The sequence below is a fragment of the Triticum urartu genome, chromosome 6, assembly GCF_003073215.2.
Source record: "Triticum urartu cultivar G1812 chromosome 6, Tu2.1, whole genome shotgun sequence".
NCBI classification, from domain to species: domain Eukaryota; kingdom Viridiplantae; phylum Streptophyta; class Magnoliopsida; order Poales; family Poaceae; genus Triticum; species Triticum urartu.
The window spans coordinates 357618996-357639228 of NC_053027.1; the positions used below are offsets into that span (position 1 = coordinate 357618996).

Below are 20233 nucleotides of genomic sequence, written 5' to 3' on the forward strand. Positions count from 1 at the left end.
AAGAGGATGCCAAGGCATTAGAGACTCATTCAAAAGTGGAGCAAAGTATTATTCAAGTGATACAACCATCATGCTCTCCCAGTGTGTATGAAGAGGTATGTCTAGCAAGTGATTTACCTATTTTCAGATTTGGTCACAACTTTATTGTTGATGTATCTATTAGGAGAAATCTTATAAATAATTTTGAAAGACCAATGATGAAGGTTAATTTACTTGTTAGCAATAAAATTGTTACAAAGCATATCGGTCAATACATTGTACCATTCAAAGAGACCGATAGTGACTTATTATTGCAGCCAAAGCTTTTCGCATTGCTTTATTTGAAGTTCATATTTAATTGGGTAGCTTTGCTTGCTCCATACTTGGCTTACGCATGGTCTCAATTGAGACACGTATGTTATAATTATTTTGATTTCAGAAATTTAAAGCCAAGGTTATACTCTATTGAGAAAACCGATGATAGTATAATTTGTTTTTCAAAGACATCGGGCATAGAATGCAAAACACAATGCATAGCCGAATGGGGTGACGTAAAATCTGAACCATTCGTTTGCTTAACTCCAAAGCCGTTCTCACAACAAGATCGGCTAGAAAATAAAAAGTTTACCTTCAATTCAAGCATGTGTGATCAAATATTTGATTTGTTGCTGAAAAATAATTACATAAGAATTCTTGATCACCATGTCAAGCCATCAATTCAAGGACGAATGTATTGTAGGTTGCATCATTCGTTCAAACATAATTTTGAGGATTGCAATATGTTTCGTCAAATAGTTAAATCGGCCATTGACAAAGGACGACTGAAATTTGTTGAGACACCAAGAGATGACCGGTCTATTCCGATTGGTCCTGATGGCAAACGGTTTTTGCATCAGCTGCTTCAAGCTGATCCATTTAAACATGAGAAAGTAAAAACTTCGGATATTGGGATCAAGCTTTCAAGTAAGGAAGTTGTTCAAGAGCACAATGATAATATTCTTGAGGGCGAAAATTCCACCAAAGTTGCAATGAAGACGCCAAGTACCGGGGGGCAACAAGAAAATACAAAGATCGATGCAAGCACAACCAAAGAAAGCAAAGGCCGAGGTAAGCGCAAAGGTAAAAAGTCAAAAGTCACTTCCGCACAGCTATTGGAAAAATATCAGAAGATAAGTGAGGAGAAGATTACTTATCGGCCAAGTAATTTAAAAGCATCAAGATCATTCCGCAGGCGCAAATCTGAGGACCGGCATTGGCAAAGGGGAAATTTCAATGAATCATATTCATATCCATATTTTGGGCCGTCAATGCCAATGCCATGGATACCTCCCTATGCTAATTTTTATCCATATTCACCATGGGACAGGTATGATTCAAGTGCACATTCTTCATCTTATTTTAGACCATCTCACAAAGATCATGCAGCTCCAAAAAGGCCCACGTTCAATAAACAATCATATGTTAAAGACCGCTTCACTCCAAAAGAATCGGTCCGGAGCACAAGGAAGAATAAGGAGGTGGTTGAGCAAGTCTATCGCGTTAAAAAAGATGGTTGTAAGTGTGCTACTTCAGATTTGATCTTAAAGGATAAAATTAAAGTGTTGACATTGGCTACTAAAGACAATGAGATGAGTCAATCAAGTGCCAAATCTCAAGAGAAGAAGCTGAAAGTGCACAAGGTAAAACAAGACTTGTCATTACTTTAAACAAAATCACAGCCGCATCTTATGTCGAACATGGCATGGGTTCCCAAAGTACTCCAAACAAGAATGGTGTGCAAGATTCCATCGCAAGAAGTGCGGCAAAGGTGAAGAAGGAAAAGAGTGGAAACTATGAACGACCAAGCCGAAGGTTTCAACATCTTTGGTCCACATATTATCCACATTCTCCAACTATGCTATTGATGTTGATGACATGGAATTCATCCTCGGGTATGATTGGTTACCCTCCAAGGACTTATTTTGATCCATGGACGCAATATAACTTCTTACATCATGCAAGGGTTTTACCACATCACCATACATTAGATTAGATGTATAGTGTTGCTAATCAAAGTGGCCTATATAACTATCGCCCTAAGCAAATACATGGCCGATATATCATTATCGGCCTAAGCACATATAAATGGCCGCTGGAGTATTGACATCGTCCTTACACCGAAGTATTGCAAGTTATTTTTCAGCGCGCAAGCTTTGCCGAAAAACAGGGGGCATGTGTTAACACCAAATTTTGGCATGATATAAAACCCAATTAAGATGATCTCGGATGGAAAAAGTTTCAACATGAAAGTTCGTTGTCTCGTCGAAAGGGATGATTTTAATATATAAATTGTCTTAATCCGAGATCGTATGCAAAAGTTAGAGCAAAAAACGTGCAATGTTGCAAAAATCATGGAGATGGCCAAACGCCCAAAACCTCACGTTGCTACCGGACTGTCCGGTAATTGGGACCAGACTGTCCGATCTGGGTCGAGAAATACATCAAAACCTTCTGTTGTGACTGGACATTCTGGTCCGGTCGAGCAGAGAGTCTGGTCCGAACCGAAATTGTGTATCTCCACGAATCTGGCGATTGCAGGGGCGATTAGGTCTTCAAGATGACCAACAACAACAACAACAACAACAACAAAGCCTTTAGTCCCAAACAAGTTGGGGTAGGCTAGAGGTGAAACCCATAAGATCTCACGACTCTCATGTAAAAAATAAGCACACGGATAGCAAGCTTCCACGCACCCCTGTCCATAGCTAGTTCTTTGGTGATACTCCAATCCTTCAGGTCTCTCTTAACGGACTCCTCCCATGTCAAATTCGGTCTACCCCGACCTCTCTTGACATTCTCCGCACGCTTTAGCCGTCCGCTATGCACTGGAGCTTCTGGAGGCCTGCGCTGAATATGCCCAAACCATCTCAGACGATGTTGGACAAGCTTCTCTTCAATTGGTGCTACCCCAACTCTATCCCGTATATCATCATTCCGGACTCTATCCTTCCTCATGTGGCCACACATCCATCTCAACATACGCATCTCCGCCACACCTAACTGCGCCACACCTAACCGGGTACATGATGTGCGGTTTTAGTACTACTAGGTGTGAGGAGGAGGTTAGCCTTGATGGGCAGGTGGTACCTCAGAAGGACGCCTTTCGATATTTGGGGTCAATGTTGCAGGAGGATGGGGGTATTGATGAAGATGTGAACCATCGAATCAAAGCCGGATGGATGAAGTGGCGCCAAGCTTCTGGCATTCTCTGTGACAAGAGAGTGCCACAAAAGCTAAAAGACAAGTTCTACAGGACAATTGTTTGACCCACAATGTTGTATGGCAAAAAGCATACACCATGAGATACCGGATGGATGAAGTGGCGCCAAGCTTCTGGCATTCTCTGTGACAAGAGAGTGCCACAAAAGCTAAAAGACAAGTTCTACAGGACAATTGTTTGACCCACAATGTTGTATGGCAAAAAGCATACACCATGAGATATCTCCTTGTATATCCCTTGTGACCTCATCCATCACCAAGGCAAAAAGATAAGGGTTGAAAGCTGACCCCTGATGCAGTCCTATCTTAATCGGGAAGTCATCAGTGTCGACATCACTTGTTCGAACACTTGTCACAACATTATCGTGCATGTCCTTGATGAGGTTAATGTACTTTGTTGGGACTCTGTGTTTCTCCAAGGCCCACCACATGACATTCCGCGGTATCTTATCATAGGCCTTCTCCAAGTCAATGAACACCATATGCAAGTCATTCTTCTGCTCCCTGTATCTCTCCATAAGTTGTCGTACCAAGAAAATGGCTTCCATGGTCGACCTCCCAGGCATGAAACCAAACTGATTTTTGGTCATGCTTGTCATTCTTCTTAAGCGGTGCTCAATGACTCTCTGCCATAGCTTCATTGTATGGCTCATCCGCTTAATTCCACGGTAATTAGTACAACTCTGAACATCCCCCTTGTTCTTGAAGATTGGTACTAATATACTCCGTCTCCATTCTTCTGGCATCTTGTTTACCCAAAAAATGAGGTTAAAAAGCTTGGTTAGCCATACTATCGCTATGTCCGCGATAGTACAACTCTGAACATCCCCCTTGTTCTTGAAGATTGGTACTAATATACTCCGTCTCCATTCTTCTGGCATCTTGTTTGCCCAAAAAATGAGGTTAAAAAGCTTGGTTAGCCATACTATCGCTATGTCCACGATAGTACAACTCTGAACATCCCCCTTGTTCTTGAAGATTGGTACTAATATACTCCGTCTCCATTCTTCTGGCATCTTGTTTGCCCAAAAAATGAGGTTAAAAAGCTTGGTTAGCCATACTATCGCTATGTCCGTGAGGCCTTTCCACACCTCAATGGGGATACAATCAGGGCCCATCGCCTTGCCTACTTTCATCCTTTTTAAAGCTTCCTTGACCTCAGACTCCTGGATTCGCCGCACAAAACGCATGCTGATCTCATCAAAGGAGTGCCCATCGCCTTGCCTACTTTCATCCTTTTTAAAGCTTCCTTGACCTCAGACTCCTGGATTCGCCGCACAAAACGCATGCTGATCTCATCAAAGGAGTCTTCCATTTCAATGGTAGAACTCTCATTCTCCCCATTGAACAGTTTGTCAAAGTACTCCCGCCATCTATGCTTAATCTCCTCGTCGTTCACCAAGAGTTGGTCTGCTTCGTCCTTGATGCATTTGACTTGGCCAATATCCCTCGTCTTCCTCTCTAGGATCTTGGCCATCTTATAGATGTCCCTTTCGCCTTCCTTCGTGCCTAACCGTTGGTAGAGGTTCTCATATGCCCGACCCCTCGCTTCACTGACAGCTCGCTTTGCGGCCTTCTTCGCCATCTTGTACTTCTCTATGTTGTCCGCACTCATATCTAGGTATAGGCGTTTGAAGCAATCTTTCTTCTCTTTAATCGCCTTCTGGACAACATCATTCCACCACCAGGTATCCTTATCTTCGCTTCTTCTCCCCTTGGACATTCCAAACTCCCCCGAGGCCACCTTACGAATGCAAGTCGCCATCTTCATCCACACATTGTCCGCATCCCCTCCTTCCTCAGAAGGGCCCTCCTAAGTCGCCATCTTCATCCACACATTGTCCGCATCCCCTCCTTCCTCAGAAGGGCCCTCCTTAATGACCCTCTCCTTGAACGCCTAAGCTACCTCCCCCTTGAGCTTCCACCACTTCATTATGGCGACTTTGGCGTTATCCCGCTGGACACGAATCCGAAAGCAGAAGTCAGCAACCACCAGCTTATGCTGAGGTACAACACTCTCTCCAGGTATCACCTTACAGTCTAGGCACGCACGCCTATCTTCTCTTCTCAAGAGGATGAAATCAATCTGGCTAGAGTGTTGGCCACTACTAAAAGTCACGAGATGTGATTCTCTCTTTCTAAAGAGGGTGTTAGCTACAATCATGTCGTGGGCTAGAGCAAAGCTTAAGACATCTCCTTCTTGATTCCTGATGCCATAGCCAAAGCCCCCATGTGCCCCTTCAAAACCTGTGTTAGATGTACCCACGTTGCCATTGAGGTCTCCTCCTATGAAGAGCTTCTCGCCAATCGATACACTCCTAACCATGTCTTCCAAGCCTTCCCAGAACTCCCTCTTGGTGTTCTCATTGTGGCCTACTTGCAGGGCATACGCGCTGATAACATTGAGAACTAAGTCCCCAACTACCAGCTTGACCAGGATAATCCGGTCCCCACGTCTCTTGACGTCTACCACTCCAAACTTGAGGCTCTTGTTGATCAAGATGCCTACGCCATTTCTGTTTGCAGCCGTCCCCGTGTACCACAGCTTGAAGCCGGTATCCTCCACCTCCTTCGCCTTCTGTCCCCTCCATTTGGTTTCTTGGACACAAAGGATATCGACACTTCTCCTCACCGCTGCATCCACTAGCTCCCGAAGCTTCCTTGTCAGAGATCCTACGTTCCAGCTACCTAAGTGAATCCTCCTAGGCTCGGCTAGCTTCCTTACCCTTCACACTCGTCGAGTCAAATGCGAAGACCCTTGCTCATTTTCCACTACATCCGGGCGCCGATGTAGCGCGCCACTAAGGATGCGACGACCCGATCCTCGCTCACTTGCCACCATATCCGGATCAAGATACGGCGCACCATCAGGGGGGTGGCAGCCCGGCCCTTGCCCATTTTCCACCACACCCAGGTTCCGATGTGGCGCGTCGCTGAGAGCGTTACGTCTTCAAGATGACCCCGAATCAAAAAACGTTCAACACGAAAGTTGTTCGTCTCGTTGAAACAGTTAAATTTCCTTTTGGGTGCATCTTCATCCGAGGTCGTTTGTGGATTGTGAGACCCAAAAACCGAGCTTGGTTAATTTTGGAAAGATTTTGGATGGGATTAGAAGTCTTTTTCTTGTACGGGAAGTCCAGACGCCTCATAAATAGATGAGAGATGACGGCCGATTGAACAATACAAAATCGAACAATCAATATACCACTTTTACCTTTATTTTTATCTTCTCCCTTTGTTCTTCTTCTTCCTCGTTCTTCGTTCGTTCTTCTTGTTGAAGGGCGGCGAACCTCGAGGCTCTAGGGGCGATCAGGTCGACCTAGGGCAGCCCATAGCCGTTGCACGCCCACACGGGGTTCTCCTCCCGGGCGTGCCGGATTGCTTGCGCACCACGCTTCCAGACGGTCTCCTTTGACGTGAGCTGCGGTGCATCACCCTCGGCGTTGGAGGTAGCGGTGACATGATCGTGTGCTAACACATGTAAAGATAGTGAAGAGTATTTTTTCAGAAGTTTGGGTACAAAAGACCCGAAGTGGTCGGACCCTTCCCTCGACCCTGCGCAAGCGGCAGGGCCGGGCCTGGGGAGGGGAAGGGGGCGGCCTCCCAGGGCCCCCAAAATCCAGGGGGACCTGCCACGTACGTATATAGCCCATGACCTACAGGCCAAGGGAAGCAAGAACGCTAGACGCAAATGCCTGTGACCATGAGGAACGGGCCATGTACTAGTTGACAGCAACGTTCGCATGCATATGCATCCCATTACCACCCAGACGCTGCGACATAGGTAGCCCAGGAAGGAATAAAACGACATCCGATCACGAGAAGTTGCGATCGCACATATCCTTCCGATCGCGGTCACGACAATCCCTAATCTCGAGCCTCCATCACCAGGCGAGTCAGCGCTGCCGTTAGGCCATAGTACGCACACAGATGAACTCCATTCTCCAGTCTCCACTCTTCAGGCGCTAGATGGACATGCACATCACCAAGCACCTTCTTCCACCGATCCACATCGCCCGACGCCTGATCATCAACAAAGATTTGACCGACCGGAGGTATACAGTATTACTAATTTATTATTGTCTATATTCATATGAGTATTGGTAATTAAGTAATTTATCTTCACATACACTATGCATAGCTTACAAACTTTTGGTGCATCTTTTTATTTAAATTTAGCACTGTGTTATTACATGTGCATAATAGAAAAAAGAAAACACTGTACGGATGACTTGATTACACATTGAGAAGCTATTGACAAAAAATATCAAGAGTAACACCAGTACTTCAACTGATGAGTTGGCAATAGTCGTTGTTTATGGATCAAAACATTTAAAAGAAAACTTTACGATAATATCAATAAATTATTTGACATAAATGTTGATTTTGGATGCATTAAAGTTTCTATTGGAAACATATGCATATTGATTACTATAGTGATGTTTTTATACTAAAGGGCCCCGAGTTGTAGTTTTGCCCTGGGCCCCCAAAATCCTAGGGCCGGCCCTGGCAAGCAGGAGCTACGTGCACTGGGTTGCCATTTTTCTGCAAGCCTCAGAATGGAAAGATGGAAAGGGAATAAAACAAGATCTTCAGAAGAAATTCACGGCCAAATAAACATGGAAAGTGCCACATAGAAGGGAGTCTACAGCCAGAATGCGGTAGCCAAAAGAGGGAGATAGAGCTGCCTAGCTCTCTCCTAGAGTCGCATCTGCACAAGTGCAGAGCTGCCACAGGATTCGTCTGCTCTTTATCTTGCAATACTTGCTCACTGCGCTCCCAAGTCCTCCAAGAAATGTGGAGTGTGGCATAGCATGTACCACGACAGCAACGAGTTCCGTCTCCTCCCCCTCCTGCTATGTCCTTTCGCAACTCCCGCATGTTACTCAATAAGCTTCTTTAAGTCTTTATTTTGGTGGCGGCTATTGCTTCAACTCCTACCATGCTATTTGAGAGAATCATCACGGCTATGCTGTGTCAACCTTCAACCTTGGAATACATCACAAGGAATGAGGCTCGGTCCCGATAACAAGAACGGCAGGAAGAAAATTTGTCATTCCGGAAAATGTATCTTTAATCTTTATTATTGGCATTAACAAAAAAACAGTCTCGAGTGTACGCTTTAGCTTTCTTATAAGCGCTGAGCGATGATAAAATGCCTCGCTTTGGCCTAGGGGAAGCATTAGGGGGACAACGAGGTACTTCTGTGAGAAATTGGTCTTCGCCGGTGAGAAATCGGCCTTCTCAGATGAGGACTGAGTGGTAGTCCTTCGGCGAGGAATTGACAACCCCGGTGAGGAATAGGTAATTAGGCATTCTCCGGCAAGGAATCGACAACCACAATGAGAAATAGGCATTCTCCGGTGAGGAATAAGCCTGCTCAGGAGAGAACAATGCAAACAAAAAAAACTAGGACTTAATTCTCCTCTATTTCCTATGTTTCAATCGCCAAGAGCTGGGCGACAACCTTTCAGTAAGGGTAAATTTTTGAACATTGGGTATATGCAACTAAAGGCAAACTTATTATCAATGGTGATTCGCAACTCTGTAACAATTGTGATGGCACGTAGAAACTTTATCCTTTAATTTTCTGTTGCGCCAGGATTAGTTTATTTATCCCTAAACTTGTGTCTCCCCATGGTGGGACACTCCTCCTTATAGGTGTTGGAATATTGTTGCTTATGCTATCATGCAGAAGAACGAATTGATCAAAATAATACCTTCACTTCCATGCCTCGTTTTAGTTCTCCTGCATGCAGTCGTCCAATTGCTATCCTTCCTTTATGTTCATCATATTCGGTACTAGTTACCTGTATATAAATGAGCAATTGAGTGCAGAATTGGAAGCAGTGAAATATAACTACTAATATTACTCATGACCATCGAAATATGCTGGGAATTCATGAAACCAATTTTGGTGAGATATTTCAAAGGAAGATAGATCGACCATGTTAACAAAGAAAGAAGGAGGGTCTCTTGCTGGCCGAAGGGTTGGGATGCAACAGGTTGACTATTAGTTCTGATAGCACTGAAGTGATTGAGGCCATGAAGAGTGACATGCATGCTGCGGCTAATGAAGCAGCGATCGTCAATGATTGCTACTTCATGCCCAGAGAGTTTGTGAAAGCTTCCTTCGAACATGAGAACCGAGAGGCAAATACGATTGCTCATGAACACTTTCCCAGCTTGCTAAGTATAATGATTCTAGCACATGGATAGATGTTCCTCCTCCCTCAATTGTATCTCTTTTAGTCAATGATGTAACCTTATTTTCCAATAAATAAAGAGATACCTTTGATTGTCAAAAAAAAGAAAGCAATGCGTGAAATAATGCATGGTAAGTTTCAACAGAAATAAGTCAGTGAATATGGAATATAGAGCATAATTCATGACTATGAAAGCTGCTCTATATTCTCTCCGGAATATTTCAAAGGAAGGTACTGACATAGTGTGCATGGTAAGTTTCTCCGACTTCAAAATAGCAATGGCATACTTGTAACAGAATTATGTAAATGTGCATGTGATATCAATCATGTTGACCTGAACTTAAACATGAATTATGGTACAAGCGACATTAGCTCTCCATGAGTACAAAGATTTTTTTTTCTTCATTGAGAATGTAAAATTTCAGCTATCTCAAACATACATAACTTAATTTCCATAACATGGCTTTGAGCATCTTAGAATAAATGTATTCCTAACCATAGAATGGATTGGAGCATCTCAAACGTATGCTTCATAATAGATGAAAATACAACTATAGTTGAGACCCAATTTATAGTATTATAGCTTAGGAGGTATTGTGTAAATGTAATCCAGCATAATCATAGAAAATCAAGCATTGCAGATGATACATGAAAATTTGACATATAAACGACAAACTTTATAACTCACAAGCATTTGGAGGGCACCATCTTTCTCAATGCGTGGTTCAGGTATACATCTAAGAATAGCCTCAAAAAGGGGTCCAAGATCGTCAGCCAGATTATCTGCGGAGATCCCAGCCTTTCCTTTGAGGCCAATTGCATAGACTGTTTGGAAATCACACTATTGTTGGCAAAACAAAAACATGAGTACTAGGATATGACCAGTGTTAAAACCTAATACTCAAAAAAGAGTAAGTTAAATGAATAACAATCCAGGCATAGCTCCTCACCTGTTCATCTGTTGCATTTAATTCGATAAATAGCTCAAACGTTGAATTAACTACAAACTCTGGACGAGCAATAGGTCTGTCAACCTTGTTTACAACTACCACAACAGCATGTCCAAATTCTAGAGCTTTCTTCAGAACAAATCTTGTTTGTGGCATAGGTCCCTCCACAGAATCAACCTACATAGGAGAAAGGCTTAATGAATCAGATGGTCGTTCACATGTTGCCTCAAGTGACACTAGACACTATTTGGAAAATATGTTTGACAGGATCTAGGGAGACATGCAGTGGAAGAATGAACAGCTACGGTAATGCTCATAGGAATTCAAATATGTGTCCTCAAAAAGGTCATAGGCATTAAATAAGAAACATGCCATTTAATAAAAACAAAACAGTAGCTAGTAGCATAGTACCACTAGGAGAATTCCTTCCACCATGTTGAGAACACGTTCCACCTCCCCACCAAAATCTGAATGCCCAGGAGTATCAATTATATTGATTTTGGTACCCTTATAGGTTATTGATGTATTTTTGCTCAGTATAGTAATTCCTCTTTCCCTCTCCAGATCATTAGAGTCCATTATCCTTTCCTGCACAACTTGATTGTCTCGGAAAACCTGCATAAGGTAAACATTCAGGGTAATAAGACGATTGAAAATTTCATAGTAAATACACTCTAGATTTGTGCTACAACATGGTGATTCAACAGAAATAAGTCACACAAAAATAAAATATATCTGAGCACAGCTCTTAATATTACTAAAGCCTGCAATTTTGTGTCACAATACAGGATAGGAGGTAAACTGAAGAATGACACAGCAAACAAAAGTTACGCAGATATTTTGTGGAGAAAACCCACACAACTAAAAGTAAATAAGTATGCACAACAGTTTCAGGTGGGTATAGGAGTAGCCTCCACAGCACCTATGGGACTCTAAACAACACCATGTTTGTGATGACTCAAACCAGTTCTATGAACCTGCCAGACTGAACAAAGAGTAAAGATCAATAATTTAGAGCCCATACAAACAATGTGAAAGCAACCCACCAAGACCAGACCAAAAAATCAGTTCTATTATACTAACAAACCAAACAAGATCAAATATCAAGGAATCAAACGGAACAATAGTATGGCAATATGTGGGAAGAGCTTGTCTTATATTTGCAAACTGTGCTTGCCTTCTAAATAAAGCTTCCATCACTGAGAAATTTAATTCGCAGCCAACTCACTTGAAGTAAATTAGCCTCACAGAGCAAAACATAGTACTTCTGGGATGTACCTTGGATTGTCTTAACATTGAATCCACCAAAGTTGTCTTCCCATGATCAACATGAGCAACAATTGCAATATTTCTCACATCTCTTCTAGTTGCTTGACTACTAGTCCCTGCTAAATAATCCAGTGAAGTATATAAATTAGCATCATCCAAAAAGAAGTGAAGTCAATATACGTAGGAAAATTTCATGGAGAATGCATAAGCACTGGGTTCTGATGATAGCAAGTCAAACTGTTTTTTTTTAACTAAAGTACCAAGTATCCAGATGAAGATGAATTTCGACGTAGAAAGGCCCAAGTGTGCATGTATTTTACATAAATTACTATTTCAACAAACTCAATCTAACATTAGAAAAAATATCAGAACCTTGCACCGTCATTGGTTAGCGCTTAGGAGCTATCGGTGTGTAAAGCCACGATCGCAGCGCTTAGGAGCTATCGGTGTGTAAAGCCACGATCGCCACATCTGTGCGCTGACACGAATGAGCGTCTCCTCTTCAATTCTAAAGCAACAGGGTGCTCACTCCTCCAGTTATTACATGACCAGAAAACACTGGAGCCATGCAGACAAAGTTAACCATCTCTTGCACATTACAGGCTCATTTCAGTCCGTGTCACCAAACTGGTGGGCACATGAAAATCATCATTGACACACTCTGCGAAATCACTTACAGGGTCCCCTAAAAGAAATCACTTACAAGGCACTCAACAGCCTCGCGCACTGAACTACCTCAGTTTGTTCCCAGTATCATGCCACCGTTTCGTCCCTGAATCTAAATTCCGGGTTTCCAATCGTGCCGAGGAAGAAGGAAGCAAGCAAAGATTTCACTTACCAGACGGAGACGGGGAGTCGGCGCGCTCCTTGACCTCCTGCTCAAGGGAAGCTGAGGCCCTGATGGAGCGGGGCCGCCGGCAGCGGGAGTGGGGAGGCCGCAGGAGGAAGCATCGGCCGGCGGAGAGGTTCGAGGAGCTGGCCGACGCCGGCGGCGGCGCGAGGCGGTGGGCGGAGGGGCCGGCGCGGAGGGTGATGGTCTGCATCTGCATGACTAGGCGAATGGATGCTGCCGCGGCGGGTGGCTTGGGTGGGTTTGGGGGGTTTTGTAGGGCGGGAGGAAGGCGGCGGAGCCTTGGAGGATAACGGCCATGGCTTTGGTGGCTGCGGCTGTGTGCGCTGCGAGGCGGGCCACGTCGTCCGCCCGGAAAATATACTACTACGACTAGACTACGAGTCCCCCTAAAAAAAACTAGACTACCAGCAGGGCCCTGTTCGGCAGGTCTCCAGTCCCCATTTTTCAAGGAAAAATATCAGGTGATACCATGCCTTAGATGCTCCCATGATATGATCTTCTGGTCCGTCGGATCTCAGATCCAATGGTTCCTAGAAGGTTCTGAAAGGTTGCCATACTTGTTCGGAATTTTTAGACTTCAAAAGGTCTTTTTCGCAAAATGTTGAAAGCCTTCGGCTCCTAGAAGCTCGTATCATGGGAGCATCTAAGGCTCCGTATCACCTGATACTCTCCCCACTTTTCAACTCTCAGCTCCATCTGCATGCACAGTGTGTGAAGCGGCATTTTTGCAACTCCGAAAAAATGGCATACAAGCCGCTCTGCTATAGGAGGGCATGGAGCCAACGCGTTCGGTGCCACTCCGCAGCTACACCGGCCGCTTCAGGAGCTGAGCTGCGGAGCGAAGGCCTGCTTCACTAGATATCAAGAGCAACTCCAATAGCCAGTGTAAAAATCTTTCATGAAGTTGTCAGATGTCAGACAACAACTTTTCTCGGTTTCGTAAATTTTTCACTTAAAGTTCTTTATTTTCTGTTTTTCATTAAACAAGCTTAGGACCCGTAAATCACTGGACGATGTTGTCTGACACCATTGCCTTGCGAGTTGTGGAAGTGAATCCTCAGACTTACTAAGGGAAGTCAAGGAAGCTACATGAACCTGGCTTTCCTTCAGCAGTTTCATGAACAGTGCTATAATACAACGATTTCACAATGGTAATTGGTGTACAGTAGTTGGCTGTCTACAGTAGTTTGTTCATCGTGCTAGGTCTCTGACTTGCCTTCTCTATTTCACTAAAGGAGAATAATGTAGCTCCCTGGCTTCCCTCTGCAAGTCAGAGGATCCACTTACGCGAGTTGGGTGACCCGTAGTGAGCTCCTAGCGGCGGCGACGCGGGGAGGCATGGCGTGGCCGCGTTGGGAGGCGGGACGGCCAGTGGCTGGACGGCGTGGGCAGGTGGAGAGGCGGAATGGCGCAGGCCAATAGCGGGGCGTAGGCCTGAGTCGGCATGGTGGTGTGGTCAGACTTGCACGAGACGGGCATACAGTGGAGCGGCGGCACGAGACAGCGGCAGCTGTGCAGCGGTACAACCTGGCATGTCTATGACGCAGGAGACGAGGTTGCATGAGGATTCCTTCGGTGAACTTTCAAGCAGTTGCCTACCCAACAAATTATAGAGAGGATGGCTTCCTGTATGGTTGAGGGAATGTCAGGTTATTTGTTGTAGGGTGAAACCCTAAAGAGGATATTTTCACACTTGGAGGGGGAACGAGGAAGAACACACAAGAATACAAGGAGGAAATCACTCAAACAAACCCAAATAACACATCCACTAGAGTAGCATACATGAAATCCACAAGTATACAAGGACAATTCAAGGAAAATAACACTAGGGTAAAAGTTCTTCCCACTCCTAGGAGATGTGGTCTTGATGTTGATCTTCTTCAAAAGGAGGCCTTGATAATCCACAAGGATTCTTCTCAAGATGGGGGCTTTGTGACGCCCGGATATTTAAGCTACAGTAACCCTTCACTAATATTGCCACTTCACCACGATTATTGTTGCCAATCCTCACTTGATCCAAATCATGATTCAAAATCAAATTCAAAATTCAAAGTCAAAAATTCAAATTTTCCAAATATGAAAACTAAAATGTTCAAAGTGTGGCAAATAATCCCTGGATATTTGTCATGTTGGAACCAACCTCTTTTAGATTCCTAAAGTGTCCCTAGAATTTATTTAGTGGTCCAGCAGCATTTAAAATTGGCCTTTTCAATTTCTAAAAATAGCTGGACACTCCCAAATGCTTTGGAACTTGTTGTAACAACCCAAAATGTCGCTCTGTATTTTTGTGCCAAATTTTGTGGTAAAAAAACTCATTTAGTAGCTCAAATAAAAGCAAAGTAGTAAAGAATTATTGTAAAAAAACCTAAACTACTGGTGGACTGGGCTCTAGATCAACAGTGGGAGTCCAGCCCACCTTGCCACCTCCTCCTTCCTACTGCTCACCAGGAGCGTCATGGACGCGTGAGCCCCGTCCATGGCCGTGGATGGCCACAAGGCGGCAATCCGCCCCTGCCCCCGACCACAAGACGCCGGCAACCCCCTCCCCACGCCCTTGGACGAACCCTAGACCCCCAGCCCCTCCCCTCTCTCTCGTTCCCCTCGCATCACTGTTGCCGCGTTCATGACCACCCGTAGCTGCTGCCGCAATGGCCATCGCCGTCGTCACGGTCTCCGGCTACCCCACACCTCACCACCATCTAGGAGTTTCGCGGGGGTCGTCTTCATCGCCTCCAACTCTGGATCTGAGCTGGGAGGCCGTAGCTCGTCGTCTTCGCCTTCTTCTTCTCCGTCGGTTGCCGATGGATGCTGTCGTCGATTCTCCATCATCAGAGCCACCCCGAACCCACTAACCTGCCCTACCCGACCGTGGTGAGCTCCTCGCTCTGTGCCCCGACTTTCCCCCTCGATCTGTTGCCTTAGCCACGCCTTGAGCTCGCCGTGGTCAACATCCCGCGCTCGTGCTAATCCTACTGCCACCGCACGTTGCACGCGCCATGAACGCGTACGCGTGCTCGTTCACCGCACACCTCGCCCCGCTTGCTGCTCAGTGGCGCCCGCTCGCCTGCTTCCACACGCACCGCCTCGCCTGGACCGCGCCTCGACCAAAGCTGCCGTGCCCAGGCGCGCCCCTGCGCCACTCTGTAACACCCACGATGCGGCTATATCTCCCACGTGTTAGAGCACGACTTAGAGGCATAACCGCATAGTAGGTACTAGCATTTATGGTGGCTAACTTACGCAAATGAGAGCGAGAAGAGAAGCAAAGCACGGTCGTGAACTAGAAGTGATCAAGAAGTGATCCTGAAACTACTTACGTTCAAGCATAACACGGAAACCGTGTTCACTTCCCGGACTCTGCCAGAAAGAGACCATCACGGCTACACATGCGGTTGATGCATTTTAACTAAGTTAAGTGTCAAGTTCTCTACAAACCGGACATTAACAAATTCCCATCTGCCCATAACCGCGGGCACGGCTTTCGAAAGTTCAAAACCCTGTAGGGGTGTCCCAACTTAGCCCATCACAAGATCTCATGGTCAACGAAGGATATTCCTTCTCCCAGGACGACCCGATCAGACTCGGAATCCCGGTTACAAGACATTTCGACAATGGTAAAACAAGACCAGCAAAGCCGCCCGATGCGCCGACATCCTGATAAGAGCTGCACATATCTCGTTCTTAGGGCAACACCGGATGAGCAAGACGTCAGGCTGGCATAGACCCTGGTTGCCCAGGGGGCGCCAGACATCGCTCAGGTTGGACCAACACTTAGAGAAGCACTGGCCCAGGGGGGTTAAAATAAAGATAACCCTTGAGTCTGCAGAACCCAAGGGAAGGCGACATGTTGTTAGCGCAAATGTACAACCAAGGTTGGGCCTTACTGGAGGAGTTTTATTCAAAGCGGACTATCAAGGGGTTCCCATTATAACCCAACCGCGTAAGGAACGCAAAATAAAGGAACATAACACCGGTATGACGGAAACTAGGGCGGTAAGAGTGGAACAAAACACCAGGCATAAGGCCGAGCCTTCCACCCTTTACCAAGTATACAGGTGCATTAAAGTAACCAAGATATAATAATGATATCCCAACAATATCCATGTTCCAACATGGAACAAACTTCATCTTCACCTGCAACTAGCAACGCTATAAGAGGGGCTGAGCAAAGCGGTAACATAGACAAACAACGGTTTGCTAGGAAAGATGGGTTAGTGGCTTGACATGGCAATATGGGAGGCATGATATAGCAAGTGGTAGGTATCGCGGCATAGCAATAGAGCGAGCAACTAGCAAGCAAAGATAGAAGTGATTTCGAGGGTATGGTCATCTTGCCTGCAAAGTTCTCCGAGTTGACGTAAGCTTGATCCTCGTAAGCATACTCAACGGGTTCCTCGATCACGTAATCGTCTCCCGGCTCTACCCAACGCAAGAACACAAGCAAGGGAAAACACAATCAACCATGGTGCAATGCGCAAGCAACATGATGCAAAACATGGCATGATATGCGGGATGTAATATGCAATGCATATGCGGGCTTCGGAAGGAAAAGATTGAACCAGGCCTCAACATGGCAAATCAAGTGCGCCGCTGGAAAGATGAGTTGATTTCGGTCGAAATCGATATAAAGATCACCGGAATCGGATGCATAATTTTCAAATGGCAAGCAAAATAATAATGGCACAATCCTGCGATTATAGCACGATGCCATCTAGAATGCAACAAGAAACTAAGCTACTGCACTCCAACATAGCAACAAAGCACATGGTAGTGATCTACTCAAGATGCTTGACAAAAGATGAACACTGAGCTACGACTAAATCACACAAGAGTAGGTTCAAACAAGCATGGCAAAAGTGCAAAAGATATCAGCTTCACAGACTTAGTGAAAATACTAACATGCCAGTAATTAACATCAGGAAGCAATGTTTAGAGCAAGATAACAACATGCTACAGGATCAGATCATAGCAATACAAGGCATGGCATGAATCTACTCAAAGCATATAACAAAAGTCCCTTACTGACCATAAGCCAAAAAGGATCAGAAGATATGATGGCACCCATGTAAACATAGCAAGTTTGGTTAACAGATTCAGACACAGCAGAAAACTGGACATGGCATAAACAGAATTATGAAGGCATGTTTGCAAGCTCGATGCACTCAACACAAGGTATTGCATGACAAACTAAGCATACTCCCAGCAAGAAGACATGATCAAGAAGCTAACCATGGCAAGAACAAGTTCATAGCATGCATGGATCAACTACAACAACCTTGGCAAAATTGATTAACACGTAAACAATCTGCCAGGAACATTTTATAGGAAAAGTAGAGCAAGATTTAGTTATGCTAGGTTACTCCATAAATGCAAACAGGGACATGGATGGATAGAGCACAACCATATATCAAAATCATCCTTACTGAACATACTCAAAAGAAGCATGGATCACTCTGTAGCAGCATGAATACATGGCATTAAAATAACAGCAGAGCAAATACTTGGTGAAATTCTAAGTCCCTGAAATCAGCAATAACACGAGAGCTACTTTGCATGCTTGTGCTAGTCACCACATTGATCACAAAAATACATGGCATACACCCCTGTAAAGATGGCATGGCATAGCCCAAAACACATGTAGAACTCATGCTCATATGCAGCACACAATAATCATGGCAAAATTGAAAAATGCTCATAAACTGATAAAAATCATGAACTAACATTTTATAGCACTCTTGGATCAATAATTTGGGCATCAAGATGGACTCAAGCAAGCATGGCACAATGGAACGAAATGAAGAGGACATCCAAATGAACATTTTGATATATCATGCACGCAAAACGGAGGGACGAGCACAAAGTTATGGCATGTCGAACAGAGCTAGAAAATATCTCAGAAAATAACTTAGAGAAAAAGAGGGGAAGGTTAGACCTCAAATCTAGGGTTTACTCCAGCACGAATATCGAGGATCACCGGAGGACTTCGCCGGAGAGGAAGAAGAGGTGGGCGTGGAGCTCGCCGACGCGGAGGGTCTGGGGCGGCGCGGCCGGACGCGCTCGCCGGGGCGGCGCGAGCGGCTCCTGCCGGGGTGGCGCGGGCGGAGACCGGCGACGTCAGCCGGCGAGGAGGCGGCGGATGGAGCTAGCGGCAGGCAGCGCGGTTGCCGGTGCCGGCGGAGATGGGCCGCGCGGGCGGCGCGTGCTCGCGGCGGCGGGTGCGGAGGAGAAGGCGGCGGCGTGCGGGGGCCCGGGCCCGGTCGCGGCTCGGGCGGGCCGGCCTCGGGCCCCGCCGGCCGGCGGCGGGCGCGGAGGAGAGAGAGGGAGGAGGCCGGCTGACGTGGCGACGTGTGGTTGGAGGAGAGAGGCGGCGGGGTGACGTGGCGGCTACCGATTGGTCGGGGTGAGGTGGCCGGCGGACATGTCCGGCGGCGGAGTGGACATGTCCAGCGCGCGGAGGAAGAAGATCTAGGGTTCGTCCACGAGATTTCGGAGGGAGACACATATATATAGATAGAGGGAGCTAGGAGAGTCCAAATGATGTGTAGTTTTCAGCCACGCGATCGTGATCGAACGACCAAGAGGATGGAGGGGGTTTGGATGGGTTTGTGGGCTGACTTGGAGGGGTGTTGGGCTGCAACACACACGAGGCCTTTACGGTTCCCCGGTTAACCGTTGGAGTATCAAATGGACTACAAATGGCACGAAACTTGATAGGCGGTGTACCAAGGCCGCTTGGAAAATCTCGGTCCAATCCGAGAACGTTTAACACCCACACACGAAAAGAGACAAAAGGGGACGCCGGAGGACGCAGGAGTGCCGGATTGCAAAATGGACAACGGGGAAAATGCTCGGATGCATGAGACGAACACGTATGCAAATGAGATGCACATGATGAAATGATATGAAATGCATGACACGCAAAAAAATGACAAGGCAACAACAACGAATAACTGGAAGACACCTAGCGCAACGGTCTCGGGGCGTCACAACACTCCACCACTACAAGAGGATCTCGTCCCGAGATCTAGGATGGCACCGGAGGGAAAACGGAAGAGGAAGAGAAGAGGTAAAACTAAGTTGCTTCTTTGACAAACGAGTGAAACCAAAGAACCTTGAAAGTTTAAACCATTTCGAGAAAATAATACCACGGAGATGAACGAAGTTGAAAACACCCCATTAGAAAAGAGGAACAAGGAAGAACAAATTCGGACAACACTCCGGTTGGAAATGGAAGGCAAAGAATATGAACTTCGCAAAATGAAAGCACTTGGATGAGACTTCGGTTAGAAGAGGAATGATAGACACAACACTCCGATTAAAACAAGATAGAGAAGGAATAAGAATGATATAATTTGGGCAGCATTCCGACTGTAAATGGAAGGAATTGAACAAGATTTTGACAAAACAAGATGATGGGTTGAAGAGAGCAACAACATAAAGCCTCCAGAATAAATAAAAGAATAGAATGGATTGAACGGAGGGAAACAAGATCTTGAGAGAGCACACTTACAACAAATGCTAGAACGGAGTTGTTGGATTATCAACAACGAAAGGATAAGCTTGATGTGGGCTTATAGAAGACATCTCAAAATTATGAGGTGAAATTCTGCCACTAACGGAAACAATGGATTTGGATTGATATGAACAAGGAGACGAGAAACTATTTCACCGGGAGGATAAATGAAGAACTTGGGTCATTTATAAGCACCATAAATAGC

General features: G+C 45.5%; 1 protein-coding gene across 1 annotated transcript in view; it reads right to left on the reverse strand.

Annotated features, from left to right (window-relative positions):
* The window catches only part of LOC125513491 (putative elongation factor TypA-like SVR3, chloroplastic), a 39538-nt gene extending 26760 nt beyond the window's left edge, over positions 1–12778 (reverse strand). Inside the window, exons 1-6 of the mRNA XM_048678619.1 lie at positions 12501–12778; positions 11672–11781; positions 10805–11008; positions 10394–10570; positions 10132–10284; positions 8958–9047 (exon numbers count right to left, since the gene is read on the reverse strand). Coding sequence (XP_048534576.1) covers positions 8958–9047; positions 10132–10284; positions 10394–10570; positions 10805–11008; positions 11672–11781; positions 12501–12711 — 945 coding nt within the window. The 5' untranslated portion in view covers positions 12712–12778. The remainder of the gene's footprint in view (positions 1–8957; positions 9048–10131; positions 10285–10393; positions 10571–10804; positions 11009–11671; positions 11782–12500) is intronic.
* Positions 12779–20233: the final 7455 nt, after the last annotated feature.